General features: G+C 47.9%; 1 protein-coding gene across 1 annotated transcript in view; it reads right to left on the bottom strand.

Moving 5' to 3' along the window:
* Positions 1 to 4583: 4583 nt before the first annotated feature.
* Positions 4584 to 11980, bottom strand: part of LOC140460460 (uncharacterized) — a 34151-nt gene continuing 26754 nt past the window's right edge. Inside the window, exon 5 of the mRNA XM_072554998.1 lies at positions 4584 to 5407. Within this exon, the coding sequence (XP_072411099.1) occupies positions 4708 to 5407 (700 nt within the window). The 3' untranslated portion in view covers positions 4584 to 4707. The remainder of the gene's footprint in view (positions 5408 to 11980) is intronic.

The following is an 11980-nucleotide window of genomic DNA, read 5'->3' as shown; positions in this document are numbered from 1 at the left end:
GGAAACTGTTCGGATATCTCAAAATTACGTTATGATACTTATTCATGATTACTAGTTTATATAAAGTTATACTTGTTAAAGAGCTCTAAGAGACTCAGTTGTTCTCTGTGCACGAAGTGTTGTCATTCAGAGATGGACAACAGAGTTTGGTGCCCCTAATGGGCTCGATAGGAAATGCAGAAATCGGATGTATGTTGGAAGATTAAACAGGCAGCCAGAAGCAAAAAAAAGGAGGCAGACTGGCATAGAGATAAAATGACTGATGGAGAAGGTCAACGATTTACAAAATCAGAGAGGTGTGGATCTCACGTGTATGAACTAATATCAGTGCAGTGTGAAAAGTAGATGAGAGAAATGGAGAAAAGTGAAAACTAAAAGGGGCGAAGGCACAGACAGAAGACTGAGGAAGCAGTGCTGTGAGACCCGGTCTCTCAGTGGTTAGCACTGCTGACTCACAGCACCAGGGTCCCAGGTTCGATTCCAGCCTCGGGTGACTGTGTGGACTTTGCACATTCTCCCTCTGCCTGTGTGGGTTTCCTCTGGACTGCTCCAGTCCAAAGATGTGCGGGTCAGGGTGAATTGGCCATGCTAAATTGCCCATAATGTTAGGTGCATTAGTCAGAGGGGAATGAGTCTGGGTGGGTAACCCTTCGGAGGGTCGGTGTGGACTGGTTGGGCTGAAGAGCCTGTTTCCACACTGTAGGGAACCTAATCTAATTTGAAAATGGCTATCACTGTAGTGCGTAAGTCAGTGCAGGAGTGAAAGGGTGCCGGGGGTGATCGGAGTAAGTGTATGAGGCAGACACAGAGTCAGATATCACCACAAAGAAGAATAATGTGTGTGTTTGGCTCCCTGACATCCATTTGAGGAAGGATGGGACGAGACTGATGCTGTAGACTGGGGCAGGGGCCCAGTCAAGACCATCCGATATGGGGAGGATTACAATGACTGAAGGCCATTGCTGATAGGCCCTCTAGCTCAGCCCCGCAGGCCTGATGCCCCATCCCCCCGCCCCCCCCCCCCCACCAGGTAACAGTGTACATGGACAGCTTTGCCTCAAGAATTTCTGAATTCATTAACATTTCGTCAGCGGTTGAGCACTGGGTTATGAGGTTTCTCTCGGCCAGACTTTCTGATACAGTATTTAGGAGAAAGTGAGGACTGCAGATGCTGGAGATCAAGAGTCGAGAGTGGGGTGCTAAAAAAGCACAGCAGGTCAGGCAGCATCTGAGGAGCAGGAGAATCGATGTTTCAGGCAACAGCCCTTCATCTTGATTCCTGATGAAGGGCTTATGCTCGGAACGTCAATTCCCCTGTCCCTCGAATGCTGCCTGACCTGCTGTCAATTCTGATACAATCTGTAAATGATCTGCTTTTGCAAACAAGAACTACACAGGAGCAGTACCAGCTCCTGAAAGAGTTGTCGCGACTACTAAAGGAATTTGAATTGAAAGTGAACACAATAAAGGCTGACATAATGAGGGAAGAAGTGAATGACATTGGGGTGGTGCTGAAGAAGGAGACAGACAGGCAACAAATTGAAACTGCAGCTCGACTTCCTGTCCCCTTAGATGTGAAGGCATTATGGTCATTTTTCGGCCTGATTGGACATTGTAGAGATGATATTGATGCTTTTGTCACAAAGGTGGCACGAATCATGCTACTGAAGAGAAGTGCACCGTGGGGATGGAAGCCAGAACACACACGAGCAACAACTTTGAACCAGGGATCGGTACGTGCTTCTGCTCACAAATCCCTGAACCCACTCCGACCATTCCCCTGGAAGTGGCTGCAGTACATTGCACAATTTCAGCAGTCTTGTTGCAAGAGGAGCATGGTCAGTCAATGTGACTCGCTCGTGCTCATACCAATGGAGCAGGGCTACGTGGCGTGCGAAAGGCACTCGTTGGCATTGTTCTGGGTGGTACAACATTTTAGCTACATTGTAGGCTTGAACACGTTGATGGAACATGCACCTATCCAGCGACTGCGAGATGGCATGGTGAGCCAAAACAGAATTGCTAGATGGATGCTGCGATTGTAAGGCAGAAACATAGAGGTAAAAAAAAAATGTTTAGAAGTACTACCATATTAGCAGATAACTTAATTTCCCAGCAGAGACCCCCATGAGTGTCAGGTGATGACAGCAAATGTCATCCACTCAACCATTTGTATGACAACAAAAAGGAGGTATCACTGTTAAAGAGAATACAGAGAATATTCACGACAGGGGATAGATAGAGACTGAAGGAGGAGATGTGCAGGTTAGATGGATTGGCCGTGCTAAATTGACTGTGGTATCCAGGGATATGCAGACGATGTGGATTATCCGTAGGAAATGCAGGGTTACAAGGGTCAGGTTAAGGGGCGGGACTGGTGAGATGCTGTTCAGAGGGTCAATGTGGATTCGTAGAATTCTACAGCATGGAGACAGGCCCCCTCATCCCAAACTGGTCCACGCCGACCAAAATGTCCATCAACGCTAACCCTGTTTCCCTGCACCTGTCCCATATCAGGCGACTGACTGTGTGGAGTTTGCACGTTCTCCCCGTGTCTGCGTGGGTTTCCTCCGGGTGCTCCGGTTTCCTCCCACAGTCCAAAGATGTGCAGGCCAGGTGAATTGGCCATGCTAAATTGCCCATAGTGTTAGGTAAGGGGTAAATGTCGATGTAGGGGTATGGGTGGGTTACGCTTCGGCGGGGCGGTGTGGACTTGTTGGGCCGAAGGGCCTCTTTCCACACCGTAAGTAATCTAATCTAATCTAATCCTTATAAACATTTCCTATCCATGTATTTGTCCAAATGTCCTTTAAATGTTATTGTTGTTAATGCACCATCTCAACCACTTCTGCTGGCAGCTCATTCCATATGTGTCCCATTCTCTGTCAAAAAAAGTTGCCCCTCAGGTTCCCTTTTATTCATTCCCCTCTAACCTTAAACTGATGCCCTCTTGTCCTTTATTCCCCAAACTTGGAAAAGAGACTGAGTGCATTCATTCTATCCATGCTTCTCATGATCTTATACACTTCTATAAGATACCCCCCCACCCCCCTCCCCAGTCTCCTATGCTCTTAAAAAAAAAAGTCCTAACTTGTCCAACCTCGCTATAGCTCAGACCATTGAGTCCTGGTGTCTATCCAATGACCATTTAAATGTCCTTAACATTGGCGAGTCCACTACTGTTGCAGGCAGGGTGTTCCAGGCCCACACTGCTCTCTGCAGCTGAGGGTAGTCCAGTCAACCAGTGAAGACCATGCGATAAAGGGACATTAACAGAGTGACTGATCAGAGAGAACTCCATTTGTGAGGGTTTTACAAAACTGAGGATATGAACACCAAAAGTCCTTTGTCCCACAGACTGAGTCACCACTTTAAGGAATGGGAGAGAGAAAATCTGGAGAGCGTAATTGGACACTGACCAGAACAAACACCTGAGTCAGAAATTTATCTTGAGTTTAAACATGACACAAAGGTGCAAAATGTCTCGTTCAGTCTCAGACAGGGAGAGGGATACAGCTGGGAGTGTGGGCATGAAAACAATGATTTCAGTCTTCCTAATATTGAATTGGAGAGTTCTACACATCCAGCACTGGATATCAGAGAAATAGACTGATCATTGAACAACAGTGGAGAGGATGAAAGGATCAGTGGAGAGATAGAGCTGGGAGCTATCATTCCACATGAGAGAACAGGGACTGCTTTCAGATGATGTTGTTATTGTGGGGGCATGTTGTTGAGAAATAAGAGGAGGCCAAAGCTGGACCCTTTGGGTTCACCAGAGGTAACTGTGGGATTGTGAAGGATATACATTACCAGTGACACCCTGATCAAACAGAGAAGAGTGGAAGCAGGAGAGAGCAATCCCACTCAGCTGGACGACTAGTGGGATTTTGGACCAGAATGGTGTAGTGATCCTTGTCCAAAGTTGCAGACAGGTCAACAAGGATGAGAAGAGACACAGTCAGTCATAAAGGATGTGGCTTTAATAAGAGCAGTTTCATTGTTACAGTACAAAAACCTAAGGGGAGCATTAAACACCTGGAGTTGAGGGAAAGATGTGCACGGATCTGGGATATGGCAAAATGTTCAAGACGTTGAGAGAGGAAAGGAATGTTGGAGATAAAGCAGTAGTTTGCAAATAACAGTGTGGTCATGGTTTGTTTACAGAAAAAGTGATGGCAGTAGAGTTAAAGGAGAGTAAGACAATACCTAAAGAGGTAGAACATGTTAACAACTTCAGCGAAGACAGGGGAGTTGTGTGAGAATAATTTATTGAGAATAGGGTTGATGGGTCAGGAAGTGGGTCTCATGGACGTGTTAAGGTCTGAGAGGGCTTGAGGGGAGATGGAAGAGAAAGTGAAGACAGACATCAGTTCAGGGCTCAGGCAAGGTGGGACATTAGGGACAATTGGATCCAGTGGGCTAAGGGGAGGGAAGCAGCAAAGGCTCAGTCTCAGTGACAAAGAAGCTCCATTGGCTCCTTGTATTTCTTGTTGGAGGTGATGATAGAGGGGATGAGAGCGAGCCCTTCACAAGGAAGTAACTTGTGTTGGAGACATTAGAAAGAATCAGCACACTGTGTGTTTCAAAGAAAGCTGGTTTGACTTTATTCAGAATACTAACACCTCTGTTAACCAACACCAGCAGAAACGGACCCCAATGAATACGATTCAGTCAGAGGTGTGCTTCAATAGCAAGATCCAGCCACTACCATTGCTTGTGAACTCGCTGGTGCTTCAGCAGGTGGGATGACTGACTGAATCCCTTGCCACACTCAGAGCAGATGAATGGCCGCTCCCCTGTGTGCAGTCGCTGGTGTTTCAGAAGGTCAGATGACTGAGTGAATCCACTCCCACACACAGAGCAGGTGAATGGCCTCTCCCCGGTGTGAATTCGCTGGTGGACAGTAAGTTGCGATGAATGCTTGAACCCAGTCCCACAGTGAGAGCACCTGAACGGTCTCTCGTCAGTGTGAACGCGTTGATGTTCTATCAGGTTCCAGGAGCTCTTAAAGCATTTTCCGCAGTTCGAACACTTAAAAGGTCGCTCGACAGTGTGAACTCGCTGATGTGCCATCAGGTTACCAGGACTTTTAAAGCACTTCCCGCAGTCTGCGCATTTAAAAGGTCTTTCGTCAGTGTGAACTCGCTGATGGGACATCAGTTCGCCAGAACTTCTGAAGCACTTCCCACAGTCCGTACAACTAAAGGGTCTCTCATCGCTGTGAATACGTTGGTGCGTCATCAACTCCCCAGCACTTTTAAAGCATTTCCCACAGTTCGGACATTTGAAAGGTCTGTCCTCAGAGTGAACTTGCTGGTGTTCCTGCAGGGTGGACAATTGGGTGAATCCTTTCCCACATTCAGAGCAGATAAATGGCCTCTCCCCAGTGTGAATACGACAATGCCTTTCCAGTTCAGATGGGCACCTAAACCCTTTCCCACAGTCGCCGCACTTCCGTGGTTTCTCCCCACTGTGAGTTTGTTTGTGTCGCGACAGGCCAGACGATCGGCTGAAGCCTCGTCCACACTCGGAACACGTGTACAACTTCTCCCCACAGCGAACAGTGCTGTCTCCCTCCATGTCCCAGATCCGATGAAATTCAGGTTATGCTAACATTGAACGACTCTGTCAGAATCCTGATGTGAGGATTGGTTTCAATTTCCTGACTGCAGGTCTTCCCTTTCAAGCACCCTAATTCATCAAGTGAAAAGAGCAGTGAGTGAGTGAGAGATGCAGAAAAGCTGTGAAATAGAGTGACTACATTAGTGGAGGATCATCACAGAAAACAGGCACTGTCTGAGGGTTAGTGTTAAGGGAGAGTGGGCGCTATCAGAAGTGCTGTCAAAATTTTTGTTTTCTCTTTGAACGGCATGGTGGCTCAGTGGCTGGCACCGCTGCCTCACAGTACCAGGGACCCAAGTTCAATTCCAGCCTCAGGACAACTGTATGCTCTGGGTGCTCCGGTTTCCTCCCACAGTCCAAACATGTGCATGTGAGGGTGAACTGACTGTGCTAAATTGCCTATAGTGTTTGGGGGATGTGTAGGTCAGGTGAATTAGTCAGGGGTAAATGTAGAGTAATAGGAAATGGGTCCTGGGTGAGATACTCTCCGCACTGTTGGTGTCAACTTGTTGGGCCTTAGGGTCTGTTTCCACACTTCAACGATTCTCGTTCTTGTTTTTTTAGATTACTTAGTGTGGAAACAGGCCCTTCGGCCCAACACGTCCATACCGGCCCGCCGAAGCGCAACCCACCCATACCCCTACATCTACCCCTTACCTAACACTACGGGCAATTTAGCATGGCTAATTCACCTGACCTGCACATCTTTGGACTGTGGGAGGAAACCGGAGCACCCGGAGGAAACCCACGCAGACACGGGGAGAATGTGCAAACTCCACACAGTCAGTCGCCTGAGGCAGGAATTGAACCCAGGTCTCTGGCGCTGTGAGGCAGCAGTGCTAACCACTGTGCCACCGTGCCACCCTTGTTGTAACTCTTGTTAACTTGTGGGATCATCAGGAAAACCTGAGGAAATGGAATTTGCAAAACAGGATTGCTCTTCCTTTTCTGGCTGTGGCTCATGGAAAAAACACTGGGTGTGAGAGGCCAATGGACAAGGTTGAATGGACAATGCCTCCATTTGGGTCAATGGGCAGCAAGCTCCGCCCAGTCAATGCAAACCTTGCCCCTAACAAAGATGGCACACACGCAGCCTTCCTCCGCTGCGCAGTGCCCCTAACAAAGATGGCCGCTGTCTCCACCGGGAGGAAGTCTGGCGCCTTTTTTCCGTTTGGTGCAAAGGAGGGAGGGAGGCTGGGTTTGGCGGGCTCTTTACAGGGTTTGCGGCTGACCCAAGGCGATTGCCCAATCCTCTCCGCCCACCCGCTGCCTGTCTACCGCTCCACCTTCTCACCCCGACTCTCACCTTTTGCGATCCATCAAAAAACGACCCCGATGACCGTCAGCCTTCGGAGAAATGGCAACCGCGCATGCGCTTTGCCGAACGGAGCGACACGGCGCATGCCCACGCCTACGGGGCGGTACAGGCTGATTGACGGCTAGGCCTGACCAATAGGAGGTGCGCTCCGTGCGGGAGGGCCAAATTCAGCAGTTGGTCCTCCATCCAATGGGAGTGAATGAAGGGCGGGACTGAATCCAAAAGCTCCCTCATTGGCTGAGAGACTGCCCTATTGAGAAGTTATTGTATTGCTGATCATGGAAACTGGGCAATGGACAATGGTTCTCCTCACCTTCACCCCATTCTCTTAAAGCTAGCTTGTGCATGCAACAACTATCGTGACAATCCAATCCATTTCTCCCCGGGTGGGGTAATGCTCTTGCAAATATTTGAACCTACTTTTCAATCATTGCTCCACCTTCCCTGTCTGAGCAGAGGAATCGCAGTCTCTCCACTAAAACTGAAAGCCCTTGTCTCTGGTGATGTTCTGGGAAGTTGTCCATACGAGGCCCAAATATCACTCCAAGACACTGGGCCACAAGAGTTGTGCACAATGTTTCAGCTGAGAATCAGTCGGGTGATTTTTCAAGATTAATTATGTCTTAAGAGGCATGGAAACAAACCCTTTGGTTCAACGCGTCCATGCCAACCAGACATCCTAAATTAATCTCGTCCCATTTGCCAGCGCTTGGCTTATATCCCTCCAAACCCATCCTATTCATATACCCATCCAGATGCCTTTTAAATATTGTAATTTTTTCCAACCTCCGCCACCTCCCCTAGCAGCTCATTCCATACATGCACCACCATCTGCGTGAAAAAGTTGCCCCTTTTAAATCTTTCCCCTTTCACCGTAAACTTATGTCCTTTGGTTCTGGATTCCCGCACCCCAGGGAAAAGGACTTGTCTATTTAGCCTTTCCATGCCACTTTTGATTTTATAAAACTCTATAAGGTCACCCCTCATCCTCTTATGCTCCAGGGAAAACAGTCCCAACCTATTCAGCTTTTCCCTATAGCTCAAATCCTCCAACCCTGACAACACCGTTGTCAATCTTTTCTGAACCCTTTCAAGTTTCACAACATCCTTCCTGTAGGAGGGAGATCAGAATTGCACTCAATTTTCTTTGATTTTGTAATCAATGCCTCAATTAATAAATTGGAGGACCCTGTGCATTTAATTTTTTTTTTCCAAGCAGTTTGACTAACTTGTTCTATCACTTTCAAAGATTGTGACCATACATTCTTCAGTCACTGTTCTCAACTGTTCCATTTAGTTTAATTTGCCTCTTCACATTTTTTTCTTTTGAAACTTTAACATTATCTGTGAATTCTGAAGTATGGCATCAAGGAGCAAAACTGAAATCAATGGGTATCGGGGGCAAATTGGTTTGAGTCATACCTGGTATACAGGAAGATGTTTGTGTTTGTTGAAGTTCAGTCATCTCAGCTACAGGACATCCCTACACTAGATTGTCACAGCAGAGTCTTAGGCACAACCATCTTCAGCTGCTTCATCAATGACCTTTTCTCCAAATATAAAGTTGGAAGTGGGGATTTGCGCCAATAGTTCCGCACCATTCACAACTGCTCAGATATTGAAGCAGTCCATGTTCAAATCCAACAAGATCTCGACAATATCCAAAAACAAAAACATAAGTTGAAGGAAAAGCTCAGCAGGTCTGGCAGCATCTGTGAAGAAAAATCAGAGTTAACATTTTGAGTCTGGTGACCCTTCCTCAGAACTGACAACATCCAAGCTTTGACTGACAAGTAACTTTCATGTCACACAATTGCCAGACTGTTGCCATCACTGAGAAACTATCTAATCACCGCCCCTTGACATTCAATGGTATTTCCATCACTGAAACCCCTACTAACAACAGCCCGATAGGGTAACATTGATGAGAAACTTACTGGGAGAAAGTGAGGGCTGCAGATGCTGGAGATCAGAGATGAAAAGTGTGGTGCTGGAAAAGCACAGCAGTTCAGCCGGTGTCCAAGAAGCTGGAGAATAGATGTTTTGGGCATAAGCCCTTCAGGAATGTTGGGGGGGGGGGGCAGCGAGAGGGCTGAGAGACAAATAGGAAAGTGAGGGTTGGGCTGGAAGAAGGTAGCTGGGAGGGCGATGAGTAGAGGTGGAGGGGAGGGTGGAGCGGATAGGTGGGAAGGAAGATGGACAGGGAGCACAGTTCTTGAGTGCAGTGCCGAGTTGGATGGTTGGATCTGGGATGAATTGGGGGGGGGGGGGGTGTAGATGAGGAAGCTGGTGAAATTGATGTTGATGCCATGTGGTTGGAGAGTGCCAAGGTGAAAGATGAGCCATTCTTCCTCCAGGCTTCAGGTAGCTTGGATTTGAAGGGGGCTCAGGACGTGTTGGCAGATTGGGAGGGGGAGGTGAAGTGTTCAGCCATGGGGTGTTGGGGTTGTTTGGCGCGTGTCCCACAGAGATGTTCCTTGAAACGTTCTGCAAGTTGGCGTCCTGTCTCTCCAATGCAGAAGAGACCACAGTGAGAACAACAGACACGGTAGATGAGGTGTTTGGATGTGCGGAGAAATCTCTGCCAGACATGGAAAGATCCTTTGGGGCCTTGGGTGGAGGGGAGGGGGGAGGTGTGGGCACAGGTTTTTCACCTCTTGCAGTGGCAAGTGAAGATGCCAGGAGGGGAGGGTGGGTTGGTGGGGAGGCGTGGACCTATCAAGGGAGTCAAGGATGGATTGATCTCTGCGAAATGCTGATAGGGTTGGGGAGAGAAATGTATCTCTGGTCGTGGGGTCTGATTGTAGGTGGTGGAAATAGCAGAGGATAATGCACTGTCTCTTCCTAGCATCAAAGTAGATTTCACCAGTTTCCTCATCTCCTCTCCTGCCATCACATCCCAGATCCAACCCTCCAACTCAGCACCCACCCTCTTGAACTTTTCTACCTGTCCATCTTCCTTCTCACCTGTCCACTCCACCCTATCACCATCACCTCTCCACCTCCATTGATCTATCACCTTCCCAGCCACCGTCCCCCGTCCGACCACCAACCTTCGATTTAAATCTCAGCCTCCTTCCCCCCCAACCCCCACATTCCTGATGAAGGGCTTATGCCCGAAATGTCGATTCTCCTGCTTCTCAGATGCTGCTTGACCTGACGTGCTTTTCCAGCGCCACACGTTTTGACCAGAAACTCACTAGACTTGCCAAATAAGCACAGTAGCTACAAGAGCAGGTCAGAGATTAGGAATTATGTGATGAGTTACCCATCTCCCAACTCCCCAAAGCCTATCCACAACCTGCAAGGCACAAGTCAGGAGTGTGATGAATATTCCCCATTTGGCTGGATGGGTGTAGCTCGAACAATAACGAAGAAGCTTGACACCATTCAGGACAAAGCATCACACTTGACTGGCACCAATCCCACAAGCACCCATTCTCTTCATCACCAATGTGCAGTAGCAGCAGGATGCACTGCAAAAATTCACCCAGGATTTCACCACCTCATAACCTCTACTGAGAAGTTGATGCAAAGGTCCACCCCCACCTTCAGGTTCCTCGCCAAGGCTGTAACCATCCTGACTTGCTATTCCTGAGTTAAAATCCTGAAATTCCCTTCCTCAGGATGTAGTGGGTCACTGTGACAGCACGGTGGCTCACTGGTTAGTGCTGCTGCCTCACGGGACCAGGGTTCGATTCCAGCCTCAGGAAGACTGTCTGTGTGGAGTTTGCACGTTCTTCCCGTGTCGCTGTGGGTTTCCTTTGGGTGTTCCGGATTCCTCCCACAATCCAAAGACATGCAGGTTAGGTGAACTGGGCATGCTAAATTGTCCACAAGTGTTAGGTGCATTTGGCTGGGGGTGGGAATATAGGGTAGGGGGGAATATGGGTCTGCTTGTGTTGCTCTTCGGAGGGTCAGTGAGGACCTGTTCGACCAAATGGCCTGTTTCGATACTGTAGGGAATCTGATCTAATCTTTTAAAAACCCGACAGCATGTAGAGCGCAGTGGTTCAAGAGGCAGTTCATCACCATCTTCTCACAAGCAATTAGGAATGAGGAATAAAACACTGACCCCCCCCCCCACTCACTGGCCAGTGACCCCCACGAGTGAACAACCTTTTTTGAAAATAATCATTTTGTGATGTTATGAGGGTGAGATAGGTACAAAATGAGCACAAAAAAAAAACTCTCTCTTCCAGAATTCATTTAATTTTGCAACTTTTTCTCCAGTTACTACATTGAGATTGATATTCATTGAAAATCATTTAGTGCAGAAACCACTTCAAATAGGAATCAGTGAAACACAAGTGTTCAAAAAAAAAAAACGAGGGGTCAGGAGTTTGCCATTGAGCCCTTCCAGCCTGCTCCAGTATTCAACAACTGTTCATACGAATACCCTGTTCCTCCTTGGCCGACAAAAGAGGAAAAGATCCCAGACTCCAGTTCTTCAAAGGTAACTGCAGATCCGACAGTTCAGAAGACCACAACAGTGACAAACACGGTCCACACGGGAGTTCTTTTGCTGCAGACTGACCAACAATCATGCTTTAACCAACGCCACCAAGGGAACTGATACACCAGCCATCCATCTGATCGCTGTTTGTGGAATTTTGCTGCCAACAAACCAATGTTGTCAAACACTAACAGTTTGTCTTTATGCAACACGCCGAATGTGATAAAAGGCAGCAAGGCCTTGCAGAGAGGTTTCATGAAGCAGCACGTGACTAGAGTCTGAGCGGGCATGGCTAGGAGAGACACTTCACCGTAAAGACCGCTTTGTCCGGGACAGAGGCGGAGAGGTTCAGTAATCGAATATCAGAGTTTTACTTTCAGGCACAGCCACCACTGACAGCGTGAAACAAGGAGACTCAAAAGGGCTGATATCTCGGAGGGTTATGCAAGTCGAGATCACAGAAATAAGCAAGGCCTCAGTGGAATTTGAAAACAAGGGTGCACATTTTACAATTTCAGACTTCTTTGGCCTCACTGTGGCCAAATGGGTGGACAGGATTAGCACACGGACAACTAGAGTTT

This window comes from Chiloscyllium punctatum, chromosome 36, assembly GCF_047496795.1.
Source record: "Chiloscyllium punctatum isolate Juve2018m chromosome 36, sChiPun1.3, whole genome shotgun sequence".
In the NCBI taxonomy this organism is placed as follows: domain Eukaryota; kingdom Metazoa; phylum Chordata; class Chondrichthyes; order Orectolobiformes; family Hemiscylliidae; genus Chiloscyllium; species Chiloscyllium punctatum.
The sequence above is the reverse complement of the archived record's forward strand: the minus strand, read 5'-3'. Positions and strand labels throughout refer to the sequence as shown.